The sequence below is a fragment of the Girardinichthys multiradiatus genome, chromosome 6 (assembly GCF_021462225.1).
Source record: "Girardinichthys multiradiatus isolate DD_20200921_A chromosome 6, DD_fGirMul_XY1, whole genome shotgun sequence".
NCBI lineage: Eukaryota > Metazoa > Chordata > Actinopteri > Cyprinodontiformes > Goodeidae > Girardinichthys > Girardinichthys multiradiatus.
The window spans coordinates 1,559,118-1,582,632 of NC_061799.1; the positions used below are offsets into that span (position 1 = coordinate 1,559,118).

At 43.7% G+C, this 23,515-nt stretch overlaps 1 protein-coding gene across 1 annotated transcript in view; it reads right to left on the reverse strand.

The window, feature by feature from the left end:
- Positions 1 to 23,515, reverse strand: part of dlgap1a (discs, large (Drosophila) homolog-associated protein 1a) — a 216,406-nt gene that overhangs the window by 34,962 nt on the left and 157,929 nt on the right. The window contains exon 7 of the mRNA XM_047368564.1: positions 15,967 to 16,091. Coding sequence (XP_047224520.1) covers positions 15,967 to 16,091 — 125 coding nt within the window. The remainder of the gene's footprint in view (positions 1 to 15,966; positions 16,092 to 23,515) is intronic.

Here is a 23,515-nt window from a genome sequence, read left to right on the forward strand (position 1 = left end):
ACCAAAAACCAAACAACCCCAAATCATAACAATTTTGTATCTTTTTCATATCTTATGGTAAAAAAAAGTACACCATCTCTTAAATCTATGGTTTTAATTATAAATTATCTAATCTCAATTCTCATTCCATCATAATCTCATAAATTAGTTATTAAAGACAAAGCACAGTGTTGATTCTAGGATATGACTTGACTAGTGCTCAGCTCCCAGTGACCTACAATCATATTTAATAAATTGGAACATGAGTTCCAGTTAGGTTCAGATTAAAAGTAGCATTTGATAACAACCTTTAAGCAGGTATTAATAATACTTTCATTAAGCCCACATTCCTGTATTAAAAATGTATTTTTTGGTCTGATGTAATATTCTAAAGTTAAATTATCGTGTATTCATTCGTGAAAGCAGAAAATCAGATTTACCAGAAATAAAGGCTTGAAAACATCAGTCTGTGTGGAATTAATTTATATGTGTTTCACTTAGTGAATTGAGATAAATGAACATTTTAATAAAATTCTAAATTATTAAATATGACTGTATATTGAAGCTACGAAGCTGCAAGGCTTATTCTAGACTAGGTGACTATTTTCTATGGATTGCAAATTGGATTGATAGAAAATATAGCAATGATGGTATTTCTTTTTTCATATGATGCAGCCATGTACATTATATTAAGCAGCAAAACCATCAAATGAACAATTGTATTTTATTATTTTAGTATAAACTCTGGTTTAGGTCATTTACCCTGTGGCGCTCCGTTGATAGGTGGATAATAGGACCGAGGTGAAAGCTGTCTGTCGTCACAGTAACAACGCAGAACGATTGGCAGAGTAACTGAGCATAAGGATAACTTTGTTCTTAATGGTGCAGTCGAAGGTGAACTGCTTAACTTTACACACATTTACTCCAGGAAAAGAAAAAGCAACACTCCAGTTGGATATTTTTAGACTGCTAAATTCTAGCAGCAGTTAGAATTGGCTGCTGCCAGTAAAAACTAAATGGTTAATGTGTGTATTCTAATAAGTGTTATTGTACAGACTAGTCACCAAGGAACAACCTAAACTAAAATAGTTCATAAGTAATTTTGTCCAGTTTAACTTTCTACATTCACTGGCTGTTGTCTAATAAACTGAGAGACCTAACTATAATTCTATGTTGACTAAATAAATGGCAGCTCACACTGAGTACATAAACATATTAACATCTACTGCATTTAATTTAGTCAATGGGGCCATACAGTGACAATAAGGAGGTGCACTATTTCTCAAACTTATACATATCAAAACATGACAACAAACCAGGTGTTTGCCAGGTTCTACAGTTATGTACAGTAGATTAGGAAAACCTGCAATATAGGATAACAGTGCTTAATGTTAATGTATGACTTGTGATAAACTAATCAATATTTAAGTATGTAATGGTGAAATCTTTCTGCTCTGGGTTCATTGCAAAAAACCCTGCATAATTTTCATTTCAATATGATAGCTTTACTGAAAAAATACAACTAGCCACAGCTGCTGTATTAGCAATTTTTCTCCAAACTGCATGCAATACAGTTTGTTAATGATTTTAATCATAACCCAATAAAACATTTTCTGATGCTCTAAATACAACAACAAAAAAACTGAAAATATGGAAAATAATATTGTAATAATAATAATAATTTAAATAAATGTAACTTAACTTAAATGTTACATGGATACTTTCTTGCTAGCTTGCTCATCTGTGGGAAGGTAATCTGCTGGAGTTTCCACAATGCCAAGGGGTCTTCCTAACTGTCTATGTCAGTGGACAGTAAGTACCTATTAAGTTCAGCTTCTAAGGCTTGAGACAGTTGCACAAAAGATGAGACAGGGAGTGGGGCTGTCTTTAAGAAATTGCCCAGTGCTTTCTTTGGACAACATTTTCATGAAACAGCTACACTTAATTCACAAAGTGGTGTACCATTGTGAAGTGGAATGAAAATTATACATGATTTCTTTTTTTCCAAATAAAAAACTGAGAAGGATATTGTGCAAACGTATTCAGCCACCCTGAGTCAATTCTTTTGTGGAAGCACCTTTTGCTGCAATTACAACTGCAAGTCTTTTAGGGTATGCACATTCAGTGACTGAAATTTATGCCCATTCTACTTGCCGCGTTACCGGCACTAAGTCAGACCTGTTCCCGGTGCGTGTTGGACTCCGGCAGGGCTGCCCTTTGTCAGCGGTCCTGTTCATAACTTTTATGGACAGGATTACTAGGCACAGTCAAGGGCTGGAGGGGGTCTGGTTTGGGGACCAGTGGATTTCGTCTCTTCTTTTTGCAGATGATGTAGTCCTGCTGGCCCCCTCTAGCCAAGACCTACAGCATGCACTGGGGCGGATGGCAGCTGAGTGTGAAGCGGCTGAGATGAAGATCAGCTCCTCCATGGTTCTTGACCAGAAAAGGGTGGCTTGCCCTCTTCAAGTTGGAGGAGTTCCTGCCTCAAGTGGAGGAGTGTGGCGAGGAGGAAATAGGGCCCGTCTGATTTATTGATTAGTCCCAGACAAATTAATAGCTACAACTCTGAACTTTAAATATTTAGTTCTTAGTTTTCCACTTCTGTTTGTTGTTTTTTACCATTCACCAGGCCTTTATTTTCAATTTTTAGATCAGTTCTCAGACTTCTTATCTGATTTGCTGTCTTTGATATACGGGGAGCCAGTGTAAGGACTTTAGTAGTGGGGTGATGTGCTCCACTTTGTTAGTTTTAGTGAGAACGTGGGCATCTGTGTTCTGGAACAACTGCAGCTCTCTGATCGATATTTGAAGCAGACCTGTGAAGACACCATTGCAGTAATCAATTCTACTAGAGATGAATGCATGAAATAGTTTTTCAAGGTCCTGCTGAGACACTAGTCCTTCAATCCTGGAGATGTTCTTTAGGTGATAGAAGGCCGACTTTGTTACTGTCTTTATGTGCCTCTGAAGGTTCAGGTCTGAATCCATCACTACTTCGAGCTTTCGAGCTTGTGGTTTCTAGCTGTATTAACTGAAGCTGTGTGCTAACTTTTAAACGCTCTTCCTTTGGTCCAAAGATTATTACTTCATTTTGTTTTGATTCAGCTGAAGAAAATGTAGGCCCATCCATGCATTGATTTCTTCTAAGCATTTACCCAGCGCTTGAAGTGGTTCATAGTCACATGGTGACATATAGCTGTGTGTCGTCTGAATAGTTATGATAACTTACGTTGTTGTTTAATATAATCTGAGTTAGGAGGAGCATGTAGATATTGAATAGGAGGGGCCCTAAGGTGGACCCTTGGGGAACGCCATATGTTATTTTTGTGGTCTCTGATGTAAAGTTACCTGCTGACACAAAAAAATCCCTGTCCTTCAAGAAAGATTTAAACCAATTGAGTGCTGTACCAGAAAGGCCAACCCAGTTTTCCAAGCGCTGTAACAAAACGGAGTGATCAACAGTGTCTAATGCTGCACTAAGGTCCAATAATACCAGCACTGTGGTTCTTCCACAGTCTGCATTTATACGGATGTCATTGAACACCTTGACAAGAGCAGTCTGTGTACTGTGGTGAGCAGGAAGCCTGACTGGAAGTCATCGAAGCGGTTGGTTGTTGTTAGGAAGTTGTTTAACTGTTGAAACATAGCTTTTTCAATAATCTTACTGATGAAGGGAATGTTTGAGATAGTCCTGTAGTTCTGCAGAGGCAGCTTGTCCAAGTTGCTCTTTTTCAATAGCGGTTGGATAATTGCTGTTTTTAGCGCCTGGGGAAAAACACCTGACAAAAGGGACGTGTTTATTATTTGAGTTAAATCAGATGTTATTACAGACAAAGCTTTCTTAAGGAAAGCTGTGGGTAAAACATCGAGACAGCAAGAAGAAGACGTAAGTTGGTGTACAATTTCTTCTAAGATGTTGTAGTTTATTTGGTGAAATTGGGAAAATTTGTCTTAATCAGTTCTAGTTGGAGACAACATTGGTACTGGAGTTGATGTGGATGTGCTGACTGCCCCTCTGATATTTTGGGTTTTTTCAGTGAAGAAGTTAGCAAATTCATTGCAGGCCCTGGTAGAGTGGAGTTCAGATGCTACAGTTACAGGAGGGTTTGTTAACCCGTCAACCGTGGCAAATAATGCACGAGCATTGTTAACGTTTTTGCTGATGATCTGAGGAAAGAAAGATTCCCTTGCATTTTTCACTTCTGACTGGTGGAGCACTTCTCCAGACTTTTGCTTCCCAGAAACGACCTTCACTTTAATTGGAGCAATTGAATCAATGATGTCTGAGATTTTAGAATGAAAGTTTTCTACCAGCTCATCTACAGTGTTACAGGGCAAAGTGGAGGTAGAAGAGTAAATCTGGTTAAAGGTTTCAGCAGCACCGTCCTTAAAGATGCTTTTTCTTATCATGTCTCTTTGGCAAACTGAGTCATTGGAGATGATGCTTTCAAAAATAACAGAAAAGTGGTGAGATAGGGCAACATCAGTTACAGACACCTTGGAAATGTTTAGACCCTTAGTGATGATCGAGTCCAAAATATGTTCCTGTTTGTGCGTTTGCTGTTTAACATGTTGAGTCAAACCAACATTTCTAAGAGTGTCACATAGATCTATTGCACTTCTGTCTTCAGGATTGTCCATGTGAATGTTGAGGTCTCCCACAGTAATTAAACAGTCATAATCAACACATATCACAGATAAAAGCTCATTAAAATCACTGATAAAGTTTGTTTTGGACTTAGGAGGCTTGTAAATATTCAAGAACATGGTTCGAAAAAGAGTAAAATTTGCCCAGAAATACTTTTTTACACTCTAATAAATCTTTAAACAAAGTGGCCCACCCTCCACCTTTTCTTTGCCGTCTGCTCTCACAAAGAAAATTATAGTTTGGAGGCGTCGCCTCTATCAGAATGGGAGCTTCATTAAATTCATGTAAACATGTTTCTGTTAAAATCAGAACATCAAGATCGTGATCAGTAATGAAGTCATTGATTAAAAATGATTTTCCTGATAGAGATCTAATGTTCAATAAAGCCAGTTTATATGACATAGTTGCTGATTTTAACTATGTGTCTGGTTGTAACTGACGGTTTATGGCTTTTAAGTATAATTGTTAATTACTGTCTCTTATCCTTTTAGCTTTGTTCTTTCTGTCACATATAAGCACATAGTGTCAGGGTTTGGACTTTTTTGGACTTTTGTTTGTGGTTTTGTGTTTTGTTTACTTTAGTTAGATGTTCTTGTTTGTGGTTTGTATTCATGTTGTTTATTGCCTTCGTTTTCCTAACAGTTCTGGTTTCCTCTCGCAACTTGTTCCCTTGGAGTTGCATTACTTAGAATGGTTTCATTTTTATTGTTATTGTGATTATTAGTTCTGTATCTTCCTTGGATTCTCTGTGTTTATTTATGTTAGGTATTTTGTTCTCTCTCCTAGTTTAGTCCCTTAGGTTTAGTTTCTATAGTTCTAGTTCTCCCTCTTGTTAGATCAGCTTTAGTTATTTTTCTTTGTTTGTCCTCATGTTCCCTGCTTGGTTCTAGTTAATTCAGTCAGTGTGGTTTTAGGTTTGTTTACTTTTGTAATCAGGGTTTCCTTATGGGTTCTTTGTTTATACTTAGGTTGCCAGTTCTTAGGTTGTTGTTGTTCTTCTGTTTCCTCCAGTTTCTCTGTTTCCTTCAGTTCTTAGTTATTCTAGATTTCTTATGATTCCTTTGGTTATTTTATCTTGGTCTATAGTTTTGCTTGGGTCTGTGTCTCCTTATTGTTAATTAGTCCCTTCACCCATGTTTTAGTCTGTGCATTAGTTTCACCTGTTCTTTCAGCCTCCCTGCTTCCTTGTCACACCTGTTCCTTGTTCCTTTGATTACCTGCCCTTTGTATTCCCTTAGTATGTTAGTTAGTCTGGCTTATGTGTTCAGTGCTGGTTCCTTCGTTCACACTCCGTTCTCTACCCTTGTATAAATGCTAAGTATTACCATGTTTCCTGCAGTGTCAACTTATGTAAGTTTTTGGATTTCGTCTATGTTTTGTACTTGCAGTGCTTTTCCTTCGTTTTTTTGAAAACGTTTGAATAAAGCTGAAGGCTTATTCAACATGCTGCTGCCAAGCTCTTGTCTGCGCTTTGGTCCGACCCAAACTCAGAACGTGACACAGAGATTTTACCTTCTATCTCCTACCAGGGGCCCAAGTTTTTACTGGAAATGATCATTTATGATAGAGTTACCACTGGGGCCCAGACTGTGTCACAGAGAAGTGATTTGAAGGTCTTCATTTGAAGGAGATAGATTAGGAGGTGGTGGGGCTCTGTGGCTTTTTTAGATGTGAGACGTCTGGCTCCCGGGTTGTTCAAACATAAACCATCTTGCTTGAAACGTGTCTTTTTTCCCAAAAAATATTAAAGTTGTTGATGAAGTTCACAGATGTAGTAGCACATGCTTTTTTCAACCATTTATTAATCATCAGAAGCCTTGAAAAAATCTAATCTCCACAAAAAAATCGGTGCAAAGGGTCAGCTGAGAAACACCGTGATATTGAGACCTCCAACTTTATTCAGCATACGAAAGAAATCGTCCTTTAATCCTTCAGATTTTTTCTTAGCTACGTCATCCATGGCTCCACAGTGTATAATAAGGTTTTCTAGGGTCGGGCGCTCTTCTGTGATTGCCAGAATATTCTCTGAGATATCGGACACCATGTTACTTGTACCAATCATAACTTCTGTGTTTTTCTTGTCGCAGAAGTTTTTAATCCTATTCACAGTTGTGTTCCCCACTACTCTAATGGCAGTTTAGGAGAAGACTGTTTAGAATAAAGATTGTTCTCATATCATGTACTGCAGAGGGCTGCAGTACATGATGAACTCTGCCTGATGGAGCTTGTAAGTTGAAGTAAATTGTTTAGTTATTTCTGGCTGAAAGTCTGATGGTGCCTGTCAGTTATGTTACTGGGTCTAATATATTCGCTTTGAAACATATGCATATTATCTATATGTATGTATATTTACACCTTGCTTACATGTGTTATCTTGGGTCTCCTGCTGACTCCAGCTAGCTGCATTTCACCAGTGAGAGACCCACTGTTTACATGTTTGCAGAAGTTTTGCACGCATGGCAAGCAAAGTGAAGTGTGTAATGTTATATGTTGTTGTTTGAATGTTCTCGTACTCGTACTTGTCATCTTCTGCTTCATCCGGGACCGGGTAGTGGGGGCAGCAGACTCAGTAGAGACGTCCAGACACTTCCTCCAGCACCTCCAGGGGATGCCCAAGGCGTTAACCAAGCCAGCCGAGAGACATAGTGACTCCAGCATGCCCTGGGCTTCCTCCTGGTGGGAAGTGCCTGGAACACCTCCCAAGGTAGGCGTTCAGGAGGCATCCGATACAGATGGCCGAGCCACCTCAACTGTCTCCTCTCGATGTGGAGGAGCAGCAACTCTACTCCAAGCTTCTCCCAGATGGCCAAGCTCCTCCAATTTTGCAGGTTTTTCCACTTGCAAAGCATATAGAAGTACTCGTACTCGTACTCGTCGTCTTCCGCTTATCCGGGACCGGGTCGCGGGGGCAGCAGACGCAGCAGACTCAGCAGAGACGCCGAGACGTCCTTCTCTCCAGACACCTCCTCCAGCTCCTCCAGGGGGAGCCCAAGGCGTTCCCAGGCCAGCCGAGAGACATAGTCCCTCCAGTGTGTCCTGGGCCGTCCCCTGGGCCTCCTCCCGGTGGGACATGCCTGGAACACCTCCCGAGGAAGGCGTCCAGGAGGCATCCGGTATAGATGCCCGAGCCACCTCAACTGTCTCCTCTCGATGTGGAGGAGCAGCAACTCTACTCCAAGCTTCTCTCAGATGGCCAAGCTCCTCACCCTATCTCTAAAGGAGTGGCTGGCCCCCCTTCTAAGGATGCTTATTTCAGGCGTTTTATCCGGGAACTTGTCTGGACTATTTCAGCTGCTCGTTGTTGACTGACATCTCCACCCTACAGCTGTCAGCCATCATGTTCCTGTCTCTTTAACTCTAGTAAATAATAAAGAAAACCCGCAGACTAAAAGCTGGAGGTTTAATACATCATTGCTCAAGGATGAAGATCAAATATTTTAAAGAAGAGTGGACTTCCTATTTGGAGTTTAATTACCTCCCGGGGACGTCAACATCTTTTTTCTGGGAGGCAGAGAAAGCATTGATGAGAGATAAAATAATCTCATTCTCATCACATAAGAAGAAAAAAGAAACATATTCAGGAATTAGAAGAAACCATTAAATTGTTAGAAGCTTCCCAGGAAAAGGAAATGCTGGGCAATATATATATATATATATATATATATATATATAATAATATATATAGTCAGTCAGTCATTTTCTACCACATATTCCATAGTGGGTCACGGGGGAGCTGGTGCAAATCTCCAGCAGTCTATGGGCGAGAGGCAGGGTACACCCTGGACAGGTTGCCAGTCCATCACAGGGCAGCACACAAACAACCATGCACACACTCATTCATACACCTAAGGGCAATTTAGAGTGACCAATTAACCTAACAGGCATGTCTTTGGACTGTGGGAGGAAGCCAGAGTACCCAGTGAGAACCCACGCATGCACGGGGAGAACATGCAAACTCCATGCAGAAAGACCCCTGGCTGGGAATTGAACCTAGGACCTTCTTGCTGCAAGGCAACAGTGCTACCAACTGCGCCACCGCAGAAAACCCAAATCTTATTACAGAGACTTGGAATGGAAAACTTTTAACATGGCAATAAATCAGGTAGCTTTTTAGCCAACCAGCTAAAAATAAACAAAGAAAATATAACTATACCCATCATAAAACGACATTGATCAATTTTTGGATAAAGTAACACTTCCTAAATTATCACATAGTCAAGCGATGACCCTGGATGTACCACTGACAACAGCTGAAATCCAGTAAGCCCTCAAAAGTATGCCCAAAAAAAGGCTCCAGGCTCAGATGTACTTCTAACAGAGTTCTACAAAGTATTCTGGAATATTTTAGCTCCAACATTCCATAGAATACTCGAGGAAACCGAGGAAAATAGCAGGCTTCTGCCAAATATAAATTCTGCCCACATTATCCTGTTAAAACCAGGTAAAGACCCAGTATATCGTACTAGCTACCGACCCATATCCCGTATAAACGTTGATCTCAAAATAATCTGTAAAGCCCTTGTAAAAAGACTAGAAAAGGTAACTCCTCTAAAATTGCGCCGCTCAAGGTGGCAGCAGGTTGGAGTAGCTCTGTTACTTTTGATTCTGATTAATTCTTTTTTGGGAACAATTGGTGGAAACAGTTGATTTTTTTTGTATGACTGTCCACTCCAGTGTCAGATGCTACGCAGCTTGGAGGATTTTTCTTAATACTTTCTATTATTGGACATTTGTTATGATGCATTGCCATGGCAACGGGGTTGTTTCTTACAACCGGGAGAAGCTGATTAATATCTCAAAAGCTCAAATAATACTTCAGCTACAACCCCAAATCCCTGATGAGTTGAAAAGGAGACGCCGTGGATGCAGAGCAGGAGCTAAGAGAAGAGAGAGAAGGAGGAAGTTCAAACCATCTCTTCCGTCGATTTTGAGGGGCAATGTGAGATCGTTGGGAAACAAGTTGGATGAACTCCAAGCCCTACAAAGGACCCAGCCAGAGTACCGGGCATGCAGTATCATGTGTTTTACTGAGACATGGCTGCAGGATCATATCCCCGACTCCAGCATCTCTCTGCCGGGCTTTTTAACCATACGAGCAGACAGAGATTTAAAGAGGAGCGGCAAATGTAAAGGAGGTGGACTGGCAGTACTTGTGAACAACAGATGGTGTAATCCAGGACATGTGAAGTGTCATCTCTGCAGTCCAGATATTGAACTGTTGGCAGTAAGTTTTCGTCCATATTATTTACCCAGAGAGTTCACCAGTGTTATTTTGGTAACAGTTTACGTTCCACCTTCCGCTGTTGCTGACACTGCATGTGATGCCATCAGCTCAGTTGTTGCTAAGCTACAGACACAAAACCCCAATGCTGTTGTGGCAATTTCTGGTGATTTTAACCATGCTTCACTCTGTGCTACACTTCCAACGTTTCAACAATTTGTCAGCTGCTCTACCAGAGAAAACAAAACATTAGATTTGTTTTATGCAAATGTCAAGGACTCATACATCTCTACAGCACAACCTCCTCTAGGCAAATCAGATCACAATCTTGTTTTTCTCTGCTCGAAATATAAGCCCCTTGTTCAGAGACAACCTGTAATAAAGAGGACTGTGAGAAAATGGTCACAGGAAGCTGAAGAAGCTCTGCAAGGTTGCTTTGAGGCTACAGACTGGGACGCACTGTGCCAGCCACATGGAGAGGACATCAATGCCATGACTGAGTGTGTAACCGACTATATAAACGTCTGTGTGGATAACATCATCCCCACCAGAACCGTGAGATTCTTCCCCAATAACAAACCTTGGATCACCAGTGACCTGAAGGACCTGCTTAACAAGAAATAAAGAGCCTTCAGAGAGGGAGACAGAGAATTATTGAGGATTATACAGAAGCAACTTAAAGTCAAGATAAGAGACAGCAAGGAGGTGTACAAGAAGAAGCTGGAGAGGAAGCTCCAGCAAAACAATATCAGAGATGTGTGGACAGGGATGAAGAAGATCACAGGCTTCAAGCAGAAAGAAGATCAGACCGATGGAGGTCTGGACAGAGCCAATGAACTGAACACATTCTTCAATAGGTTCAGTTCAGAAACAAGCTTTGCATCCTCCTCTCCTGCTCACAGCCAAACAGACATTCCATCTTCCTTTGACCCACAGGACCCACAGCTGTCCAGTAACACCTCACATTTTTTATCTTCCACCTCAGCCCTAGACCCTTCTGCTTCTACATATTTGCCTTCAACCATATCAGAAGATGCTGATGCTTCCTTTACTTCCCCCTTCCACCTATGTGTCTCAAGAAGTCAGGTGAAGAGACAACTGGAGAGACTGAATAGGAATAAGGCTGCAGGTCCAGATCATGTCAGCCCTAGAGTCCTGAAGGCCTGTGCAGAGCAGCTCTGTGGGATTCTGCAGCACCTCTTCAACCTTAGCCTGGCCCAGAAGAAGGTTCCGGTGTTGTGGAAGACCTCCTGTCTTGTTCCGGTACCAAAGAAAACTCACCCATCAGTCCTCAATGACTATAGACCTGTTGCCCTGACATCTCACATCATGAAGGTCCTAGAGAGACTACTGTTGGCCCACCTGAGTAAGCAAACAGTAAACCATCAGGACCCCCTCCAGTTTGCTTATCGCTGTGGAGTTGGAGTTGAAGATGCCATCATACACCTGCTTCAACAAACCCACTGTCATCTGGACAAAGCCAGCAGCACTGTGAGGATCATGTTCTTTGATTTCTCCAGTGCATTTAATACAATCCAACCTGATTTACTTTGTCAGAAACTCCAGAAGACTCAGGTGGAGGCCTCAACGATCTCCTGGATCAAAGACTATCTGACAAACAGACCACAGTTTGTGAGACTGAAGGGTTGTGAGTCTAACCAGGTAGTCAGCAGCACAGGAGCACCACAGGGGACTGTACTCTCACCATTCCTTTTCACTCTGTACACCTCAGACTTCCAGTACAAGACAGACTCCTGTCATCTGCAGAAATACTCGGATGATTCTGCAGTCGTGGGGTGGATCAGAGATGGACAAGAAGCTGAGTACAGGAAGGTGGTGCACCGCTTTGTGGCATGGTGTGGAAACAATCATCTCATTTTGAACGTGACTAAAACAAAGGAGATGATTGTAGATTTTAAGAGAAACAGGAATAAGTCAAAAACTATTTCCATCATGGGAGAAGAAGTGGAGGTGGTGGAGGAGTATAAATACCTCGGTGTTCACCTGGACAACAGACTAGAGTGGAGATGCAACTGTGAAGCCATCTACAAGAAGGGACAGAGCAGACTGTACTTCTTGAGGAAGCTTAGGTCCTTTGGTGTTTGCAGCAAGATGCTGCATATCTTCTATAAGTCTGCTGTGGAAAGTGTGATCTCTTCTACCATCATCTGCTGGGGAAGCAGCATCAGAGCCAGGGACTTAAAAACAAGCTGATAAAGAAGGCTGGCTCTGTTCTAGGGACTCCTCTGAAACCTCTGGAGATCATTGTGGAAAGAAGGATTCTTCATAAAATGAAGAACATTATGGAGAACCCTGAGCATCCTCTTCATGAGACTGTCCTACAACAACAGAGTGTCTTCAGTCAGAGGCTTCTTCAGATCTGCTGTAAGACGGAGCGCTACAGGAGATCCTTTCTGCCCACAGCCATCAGCATCTACAATGGCTCTTTGAGGAAACCTTCATAATATGAGCTATAACAGCATTTAATTTCCCTTTGGGATTAATAAAGTATTTTTGAATTTAATTGAATTGAATTGAATTAAATACATCCTGACCAAACTGGTTTTATAAAAGGGAGGCATTCATCCACAAATTCACGCAGATTACTTACAGTAAAACAGTAAAAACATTGAGACTAATATATTATCTCTAGATACAGAAAAGCATTTGATAGATTTGGAAACTGGAAATTCTTGTTTGTAACTTTGAGTAAATTTGGTTTTGGAAACTCTTTCATAATCTACTTAAAAATATTATACAGTTCCCCAAGCACCAAGCATCTTCATTATTTCCTATTTTTATTGAACCACTAGCGGTGGCAAATAGGCAAACTAAAGATATTAAGGGCATAAAAACCATGAATATTGAACATAAAATCAGTCTTTATGCGGATAATGCGTTATTTGTTTTCCAGCATTCACCAACCTCTGTTTCTCAGGTAATTGAATGAATAAATTCTTTCTCTAGGGTTTTAGATTGTTCTCTAAATTTGTTAAAAGATAGAGTTCTTCCAATTAATTGTTCTTTCGACAGTTTCATTAATACACAACTGCAGTCAGGGAATACTACATATTTGGGTATTAATTATTCTTCTAAATTTGTAGATTTAACGAAACTAAACCACATCCCGCATTTAAAAAATGTGGAAGATGATCTTGCTAGATGGAAATCTCTATCCATATCACTCATGGGCAGGGATGCTTCAATAAAAATGATGGTATTGCCACAATCAATTACTCATTCTCAATGAGCACTAAGTTGGACCTGTTCCCGGTGCATGTTGGACTCCGGCAGGGCTGCCCTTTGTCACCAGTCCTGTTCATAACCTTTATGGACAGGATTTCTAGACGCAGCCAAGGGCCGGAGGGGGTCTGCTTTGGGGACCAGTGGATTTCGTCTCTTCTTTTTGCGGATGACGTGGTCCTGCTGGCCCCCTCTAGCCAAGACCTACAGCATGCGCTGGGGCGGTTCGCAGCCGAGTGTGAAGCGGCTGGGAAGAGGATCAGCTCCTCCAAGTCCGAGGCCATGGTACTCAACCGGGAAAGGGTGGCTTGTCCTCTTCAGGTTGGAGTGGAGTTCCTGCCTCAAGTGGAGGAGTTTAAGTATCTCGGGGGAATGGAGCGGGAGATCAACAGACGGATCGGTGCGGCTGCCACAGTAATGGGGGCACTGTGCCGGTCCGTTGTGGTGAATAGAGAGCCAAGCCGAAAAGCAAAGCTCTCAATTTACCGGTCGGTCTATGTTCCTACCCTCACCTATGGCCATGAACTTTGGGTCATGACCGAAAGAACGAGATCCCAAATACAAGCGGCGGAAATGCGCTTCCTTCATAGGGTGGCCGGGCACTCCCTTAGAGATAGGGTGAGGAGCTCGGCCATCCGGGAGGGGATCGGAGTAGAGCCGCTGCTCCTACACATCGAGAGGAGCCAGTTGAGGTGGCTCGGTCATCTATACCGGGTGCCTCCTGGACGCCTTCCTCGGGAGGTGTTCCAGGCATGTCCCACCGGGAGGAGGCCCAGGGGACGGCCCAGGACACACTGGAGGGACTATGTCTCTCGGCTGGCCTGGGAACGCCTTGGGCTCCCCCTGGAGGAGCTGGAGGAGGTGTCTGGAGAGAGGGACGTCTCGGCGTCTCTGCTGAGTCTGCTGCGTCTGCTGCCCCCGCGACCCGGTCCCGGATAAGCGGAAGACGACGAGTACGAGTACGAGTACTTCTATATGCTTTGCAAGTGGAAAAACCTGCAAAATTGGCAGTGTATCAAATAATTGTTCTCACTATATATATATATAGTATGAAACAATGATAAACCATTTTCTGATGCATAACTTTTCATCTTCAATTTCAGTCTTTTCTTTTGAACAAAGAAGTTATTGTTCTCTACATTGTGGGCAAGTTTTGATTTCATTTAAATTAAAAATGTGACAGTTCGGTTGTTTTCGCGGTTTTTATTTAAGTCAGTAGATGGTAAGTGATTTATTGTTCATCCTGTCCTAATGCAAGCGGCGTTTTTTTATGTCTGTGCACCACTTGTGTAAAATCTCCCAGTCCATTAAATCGAACGTACCGATCTCCTTGGCAACCGTTCTGTTTTGGAGGTAAGTGCGCATGCGCTCTTGCATAGTGTATATGAAATCTCAGGTCATAAGAGGTGTTTTTGAGCTGTACTGTGTTGTTGTAATTCAGCAAAATAACATGAAGCACAACTAGTTACTCTCCCTTTGCTTTTAACTGGGGTATTTAGCAGTGAGCAGACAGACATTAAACGTAGCGGTGCTCGTTTTAAAGGCTGCCCGTTCACAAAAGCCTCGAGCTCCGAGGGGAGAGAAGCAAAGCAAGAGCATTGAGGCTCCAGCATTGCAGAACAGTTCAGAAACAGTCTGGAATGAGAGGAAAAAAAACTATATTTATGTTTTAGACTGCCTATTGGTAGCGGATCTGATCTTCTTTGTGTGCTCGTGAATTTATGCAGCCGTAACTGGTTCTGGATGACGGCTTCATAGCAGACAGCATTTGTTCCCTCTTCCCGGTACTGTGTACCGGCGCAGAATCTTTTAGTGGTACGCAGTACCGGACCGTACCGGCTCACTTTCACCCCTGGTCAATTATCAGATTAAACACGGGCTTGGGTTGGGGTGTAAACACTGGCCAGAACAACTGAAATGAGTCCCCTGATTGAATAAAACAGTTTAGTGTTTAAATGCAGACTATAAACTGCGTAATCTGCTCGAAAACAGCTGCAAGCCTACCAACTCAAGAGGTGGCATATACTAGCTGAGCCACGTTTCTGCAAAAGTCAAAGGTTTATTAGCTGAAAAGTAACAGTTTGTCTATTTTGCCAGGTAGCAGATGTTCCCCAGGTGTATAGATGGGAGTGGGACTGGTAGTCCCTGGTGGCACAGCTTGATGAGCGTACCTGTGCAATTCCCCCCTCTGTACCTCTGGTAAATCCCACAAAGAGCAACGCTGTTTTCAACCAGGATGCTATTTAAGTTGTCTGGACTGGTGAAAACTGACAGAGCATGACTACTACAAAATGAAATGCATGTATGTTTGGACTTCATGTAATGGAAAAACATTAATTTTATTCCATTAAGGTGATCTGAAAGATGTAAAAATTAAATGAATTCTTGATAAATGGAAGCTTGCCAGAGGTTCTCCTTTCAACACGGCAGTGGTAGTATATCTAAACAACACTCATTGGTACAAAGAGAAAAAAAGGAAGTTCATCTAAAGGTGCAGTAAAATTCATACTTAAAGGTAATGCAGCATTTTGTCAGGATTTTTCTGTAATTTGTCAAATCAGTTGGTCACAACCCGTCATACATATAGGCGCTGGACCAGTTTTTCTCATGGAATGGACAGAAAAAAATCTAAAGTGAAAACGTGAACAAATAATAGATGTAACAGATATTGGGCTACTTGTTTTCATTATTGAAAACATTTTGTACTAAGACATGCATGTCAATCTGTTATCAGTTAATTTCTCCCATTTTACTGCTTTACAGCGAAAAGGGAGAAGGTGACTATCTAAACTCAGATTACAAATCACAAAGATATTAAAGAGAATGTTTGTGTGTAGTATACTACTGTTTCTTTAAGTGGTGCAGTGCATATTACCTGTGCAGACTCTGTACTGCTTTGGGCTGTGATGGAGATATATGGCTTGGAGGTTGTAGAGCAGGTGGAGGTTCGTGGTGGCACTGGTGGAGGGGTTTTCTTATAGGTAGTAATGCAAGACGAAACTACAAAAAACAGAAATGAGAGGAGATAAGACAAAAAATAAATTTTTATAAACTGTGTACTGTAAGCTATAAAATGAGCTTGGTTTCTCAGTAAATGTTCATGTTCTCAACTACAAGGTTATCATTTAACGCCTTTTTTTCACCAACTATCTGGGTGAGTAAGAAAATATGGGATGCTGTTAGATCCTGTATTTAAAAAGCAAAGCTGTTGTGAGCAAACACAACACACACATTTAAGACAAACAGAATTACCCATTACCCGCTTCTTCACTGCACTGCTCCCCGAAAGTGTGCCCCATGTACCAGAGATTCTGGTAACAACTGGTAAACTGGTAGAAAAGTGTCCCATTTTGGTATTAATGATGACATTACAATGCACTTGTTCACATGTGTGCAGCATAATTTGGTGTTGCAGCTTTCGGATTGCTGATCACCTTCCAAACTCAGGACAACAAATGTTGGACTTGTCTTGTTTTTTGAAGATGTTTCACCTGCCATCCTAAAGATTGGAAGGTTGAGTCGAATTTATTATTATTATTATTAATAGGCTAATTTACTGGGCCTGTTTTGAATTTTTTTCCTTTTTTACAAATGATATAATTAATTATCATCATCTTTATGCGAAATGTTTGATAGTACTCCTCCAGAGAAATGTTGTTTCCCGTTTACTGGTTCTATTATGAGACAAACTTTGAGCACGATGCGGAAAGAACTTCCTGCAGGAGCTTCCGGGCATTTTGATCAACTCTAAACATCATTGATACAACTGTCTACACATTTCTTGCTTAAATGTTCCTCTGATAATATCTAATGCAATAGTTATAGCAGTTGAATCAAATAATTTTCCTCTCTATATTGCTTGACAGGCCTTTTTACCATAATGAAAATTTGTGGCTGTTGTTGATGTCTCACCTCATGAAGTTTGCTCCATAATAAAAACAGGTATGTTATGCCAGTTCAATTTGTTGCTTTTGACACATAATGTTCTACTTTCATTCCTCCTTCATCACAATCAAGCACGGTTAACAGAAGAACAGAAAAATTATCAGGAAGGCAAATGCCACATACAGGGCACTAACAATACAATAACACCTTACACTTGCTACAGTGTTAGACATTCTACGTAGGATCCCTATGTAGGAACCCCTACGTAGGAACCACTCCTTGAACCGCCACCTTAACGTGGTGGAGGGGTTTGAGTGCTCAAATGATCCTCAAATATCGAGGCACATGACGTCGCCCGGTACGGCGGAGCCGGGGTCCCACCCTGGAGCCAGGCATGGGGTCGGGACTCGTCGGAGAGCGCCTGGTGGCCGGGTTGCTCCTTGCGAGACCCGGCCGGGCCAAGCCCGAACGAGAGACGCGAGGCCATCCCACACCGTGAGGGACCGGTGCAAAGAGGATTGGGTGGCGGACAAAGGTGGAGACCTCAGCGGCCCTATCCCCGGATGCTTAGGCTGGCTCTAGGGACGTGGAATGTCACCTCACTGGGGGGGAAGGAGCCTGAGCTTGTGCGGGAGGTCGAGAGATATCGACTAGAAATAGTCGGGCTCGCCTCCACGCACAGTGTGGGCTCTGGAACCCATCTCCTTGAGAGGGGTTGGACTCTCTTCTACTCTGGAGTGGCCCACGGGGAGAGGCGGCGGTCTGGTGTGGGTTTGCTTGTTGCCCCCCAGCTCAGCCATCTCGTGTTGGGGTTTACCCCAGTGGATGAGAGGGTCGTAACCCTGCGCCTTTGGGTTGGGGAGAGGTCTCTCACTATCATTTCAGCCTACGGGCCGAGTGGTAGTGCAGAGTACACGGCCTTTTTGGTGTCCCTGTCGGGGGTGCTGGATAGTGCCCCTCCCGGGGACTCCATTATTCTGCTGGGGGACTTCAACACCCACATGGGGAACGACACTGACACCTGGAGAGGCGTGATCGGGAGGAATGGCCTCCCCAATCTGAATCCGAGTGGTGTTTTGTTATTGGACTTCTGTGCTAGTCACGGATTGTCCATAATGAACACCATGTTCAAACATAAGGGTGTCCATCAGTGCACCAGGACACCCTAGGCAGGAGGTCGATGATCGACTTTGTTGTCGTATCATCAGACCTTCGGCCGCATGTTTTGGATACTCGGGTGAAGAGAGGGGCTGAGCTGTCCACTGATCACCACCTGGTGGTGAGTTGGATTTGCTGGAGGAGGAGAAAGCCGGACAGACTTGGCAGGCCCAAGCGCATAGTGAGGGTCTACTGGGAACGCCTGGCGGAGCCCTCAGCCAGGGATGTATTCAACTCCCACCTCCGGGAGAGCTTCGACCAGATCCCGGGGGATGTTGGAGACATAGAGTCCGAGTGGACCATGTTCTCCGCATCTATTGTCGATGCTGCTGCCCGTAGCTGCGGCCGCAAGGTCTGCGGTGCCTGTCGCGGCGGCAATCCCAGAACCCGGTGGTGGACACCGGCAGTAAGGGATGCTGTCAAGCTGAAGAAGGAGTCCTATCGGCTGTGGTTGGCTTGTGGGACTCCTGAAGCGGCTGACAGGTACCGTGAGGCCAAGCGTGCTGCGGCCCGGGCTGTGACAGAGGCAAAAACTCGGGCCTGGGAGGAGTTCGGTGAGGCCATGGAGAAGGACTACTGGTTGGCCTCGAAGCGATTCTGGCAAACCGTCCGGTGCCTCGGAAGGGGGAAGCAGTGCTTCGCCAACACTGTTTATAGTGGGGGTGGGAGACTCCTGACCTTGACTGAGGACATTATCGGGCGGTGGAAGGAGTACTTCGAAGATCTCCTCAATCCTGCCATCACGCATTCCGTGGTGGAAACAGAGGCTGGGGACTTGGGGTTTGACTCTTTCATCACCCAGGCTGAAGTCACCGAGGTGGTTAAAAAGCTCAGCGGTGGCAAGGCTTCGGGGGTGGATGAGATCCGCCCTGAGTACCTCAAGTCTCTGGATGTTGTAGGGCTGTCATGATTGACACGCCTCTTCAACATTGCATGGCGGTCGGGGACAGTGCCTCTGGACTGGCAGACTGGGGTGGTGGTCCCCCTTCATAAGAAGGAGTTTGCCTAACCGGTTCACATGTGTTTTGTGGAACTGGAGAAGGCATTTGACTGTGTCCCTCGTGATGCCCTGTGGGGGGGTGCTCCAGGAGTATGGAATGGGGGGCCCTTTATTAGGGGCCATCCGGTCCCTGTACGAGTGGAGCAGGAGTTTGGTCCGCATTGCCGGCACTAAGTCGGACCTGTTCCCGGTGCATGTTGGACTCCGGCAGGGCTGCTCTTTGTCACCGGTCCTGTTCATAACTTTTATGAACAGGATTTCTAGACGCAGCCAAGGGCCGGAGGGGGTCTGGTTTGGGTACCAGTGGATTTCGTCTCTTCTTTTTGCGAATGACGTGGTCCTGTTGGCCTCCTCTAGACCTAGAGCATGCGCTGTGGCGGTTCGCAGCCGAGTGTGAAGCGGCTGGGATGAGAATCAGCTCCTCCAAGTCCGAGGCCATGGTACTCGACCGGAAAAGGGTGGCTTGTCCTCTTCAGGTTGGAGGGGAGTTCCTGCCTCAAGTGGAGGAGTTTAAGTATCTCAGGGTCTTGTTCACAAGTGAGGCAAGAATGGAGCGGGAGATCGACAGACGGATCGGTGTGGCTGCCACAGTAATGGGGGCACTGTGCCGGTCCGTTGTGGTGAAGAGAGAGCTGAGCCGAAAAGCAAAGCTCTCAATTTACCGGTCGGTCTACGTTCCTACCCTCACCTATGGCCATGAACTTTGGGTCTTGACCGAAAGAACGAGATCCTGGATACAAGCGGCTGAAATGAGCTTCCTCCGTAGGGTGGCCGGGCACTCCCTTAGAGATAGGGTGAGGAGCTCGGCCATCCGGGAGGGGCTCGGAGTAGAGCCGCTGCTCCTCCATATCGAGAGGAGCCAGTTGAGGTGGCTCGGGCATCGATACCGGATGCCTCCTGGACGCCTTCCTCGGGAGGTGTTCCAAGCACGTCCCACCGGGAGGAGGCCCAGGGAACGGCCAGGACACGCTGGAGGGACTATGTCTCTCGGCTGGCCTGGGAACGCCTTGGGCTCCCCCCGGAGGAGATGGAGGAGGTGTCTGGAGAGAGGGACGTCTGGGCGTCTCTGCTGAGTCTGCTGCCCCCGCGACCCGGTCCCGGATAAGCGGAAGACAACGAAAACGACACGAAAAAATGAAAAACGTAGGATCCCCTTGGTATAGGAACTAATTTGCTGGCAGCCCTTAGGCTCTTCAACAAACAATAATACCTGGATATTCAATTCACTCATTTATTCATCTCTATTGTTGGGTCACCTGCCATTTTGTTCAGGTAAACAACTGCTCAGCATGCATCGCAGCAACGGACGTTGCAGCTCAACAGATGTTGCAGCGCTGACGTCATCAGAGCTTATAAAAACCATAGGAAACAAACGTCTAACTGTCATTTCCAGCCGCTGTCACAAGACTATGTTCGGAAGCTCATTTCTGGAGAAACAGAAGCTTGTGGGCGGATTTACTTTTCCTCCACATTGGCCATTTCCAAAAGAGCTTGAAAGCTGAAAATCTGTCTGATACAAAAAGATCAGAAGATACTTATCTTAAATGAAAAGCGCCAGACGCAACCCAGGCGCAGGTGAAAACATACAGGGGTTTTGTTTCAAAGGAGATGAGTTTCCTCCCTGTTTTTCCAGTCAACTGCAACAGTTCCTCATTTTTCCTGTGTTGGACGGAGGAGAAGTTAACCATTTTGAGTTGATCCCATACGCGTGACAACTACAGGTTTCCCGTTGTTTTTCTTCAGACCCACGACCAACTTCAAGCCAGTGAAAAGAAGAAATCAACATCAAGGTAATTTTGTTCTTTTTATATTAAATCAGATAGGTCTGGGCAGGATGGGCATAGTTAACTTGAAATTAGGATCACAACTAGTTAATCCAAGGTATTAACTTGTTGCATGCAGTATTGATTGAAGTGTTAATGCAGGACTGTTTTAATTTGCTGTCTGAATAATGTTGAACTGCGAAGCACGGTTGCGCTCAAGTTTTGGCGCATTCATCCTGCTGATCGCCAGTTATCCAGGAGTTAAAGCTGAACTTTGAAAGTTTTTCCTTCAAAGCAAACTGCACTCTGCGGTCTAGGCCTTGTGGCCTGGCCACCCCATTGTTCCATCATTTTATTACCCTTGGGGTTTTTCCACTGAACTCGTGCCTTAGAGTTTTACAACCATTGTTTGAGATTTTTGGCTATCAGCTGTTAGTGGCTAAGGGGCCGGCTGCTAGATGCTCTGCATATGGGGCATTGCCATACTGTTCTACAGGCTGATAGCCACTCTCAAGACGCAACCATGGAGAAAGGCTTCATTGTGTCGTGGTTCTATTCCACTTTCCAAATTAATCCAAATTGTTGTGTTGTTCTCATTTGTCCACAAACTGCCGGTTTGATCTTTACAGACAGTGCGCATATATTGTTTCTTTTATTATTTTTAGTTAGTAGTGTACCCCTTTTGTAAAATAGTGAATGTTTACTTCAACAGTTGTTGACCAGAATAGTAATTTGTAACAGGGACTATTGGATTAATAGATTTTGACATAGATAAAGAGACAGCATTTGTGTTTATTTTGTGTGACTGATTAATCTGTCAAGATAAGGTTAGTGTTCCACACCATTCGGTAAAACAGTTGATACCTGTTGGACCACTTGTTGCTGAGTATTGGACTATCTGCACATTGTTGGACGTCACTGTGCCTCTCCAATGGCATCGGCCATTTTGTATCCAGGACAGCCCGCTCCTACATATCCCATCGAGCATTGCGACTGATATGACTGGGCGTCCCAAGTCTGATGTCACAGGACGCTATATATGAAGGCACCCATTTTGAACATACGCCTTCTGCTAGAGAAGTGCGCCACTTCAAGAGAAGAGCTCTTTGCAGAGTTCATTCATTCTCTCTCGTTGGACAACGAACAATTCCTAACTGAGGTTTCTGGAATAAGAAGGCCAGAAATTTCACTTTGCCAATCGAAGACATGAGTTTAACACGTAACCAAAACCACGGAGTTTCAAGGAGACGCAACTTTCCCTCCTTGCTTGGTTCTAGTCGACTGCTGATAGTCAGATCCTATCTTTCCTTTTCGTCAAGAAGGCCAAAGGACAGGGACTGACCGCTTTCTTGGAGGTTTAACTGCGGACGCTTCAAAACACCCCCCCCCCCCCCCCCCCCCCTTCTTTCCCTCTCACTTGCTGGCTTCACCAAGTAAAACCCATCTTTTATTTTAATCTTTTATTTCATTATTAGAAGGCCTGGGCAGGGTCAGAGGTTGTAGAGCGATGTCTGAAGCCGCTGTGCTAGCTCTGTGCGTGTTTTACCACCTGAGAGTCAATGCAAGTGCGTTGTGAGACTGGACTGCTGAAATAACCTCATGGTAAAATTCCCCATTTTCCCTTGTCTCCAACCTCACTGCTGGCTAGCTGCCGCCAAAAGTTTTATAACCCTTTGTCTGCTCAGGAGTTGGGGGAAGTTTTATGAGTCAGAATAACTGAGTTACAGTTGGAGTTGCGCCCCCACTCACCACCACACCCCTTCGTCATATTCTCAAATTTGCCATAACTGCTGGTTGATTCAATACACACCCACTGCTGTTTTCTTTATTTTTGCTTAGTTAGATGTGTTACCCTTGTTATGTAGAATTTTGCATGTTGAGTAGGTGAAGATTAATAAATATTCACATAGATAAAAAGAGAGCGTTTTGTGTTCATTGTGTGCGAAAGTGATTCGTCAGTCAAGATAAGGTTAAAGTTCCACACGTTTGGGCAGAAACGGTCGATTAAACAGCGACATCTCCGGCAATAGTTATTAATTATTACGGAGTATTTAATGGTTGTAATTGTCAAAGGCGTTGAGCCACAATTACAACACCAGATTCATAAATGAGGATTTTGGTTAAGAAATTGATTTAGTCAAATTATGATTTTTAGTTATAATTATTGATCAAGATTAATCAATCAATAATCATAACTCCCAACATATGGATTCCTTTGACGGACCTTAAAAAGACAGACATCAAATCACTGTTGCACAGAATAAACAATTGTGATCTCCGTTAAGTAGACGTTTTATTGTAAGACTTTTGAGTTTCGCACAGAACGTTTGTGAATTAGGGGATATTTTGACTAGGTTGTGCTCATTTCTACTGCAAAGATAGCATTATCTTTCAGAGGTGTTTGTTGTGGATGCAAGGTAAAAGTTGGTTTAACTTGTGGAAAATTTAAAGTTAATATCGAGGCGGTCAGCTTGCTGCATCGGTGAAAAAAAAACAACAAAAAAAAAACAGCGCTGATAAGCAGCAGACCTGCCCCAGTGTCCGCTGGGCGTAATTACAGTTGTGACCAACATTCTCCCAGTCAGGTAGAGAACAACACCTACATCTGGTGGCCATTT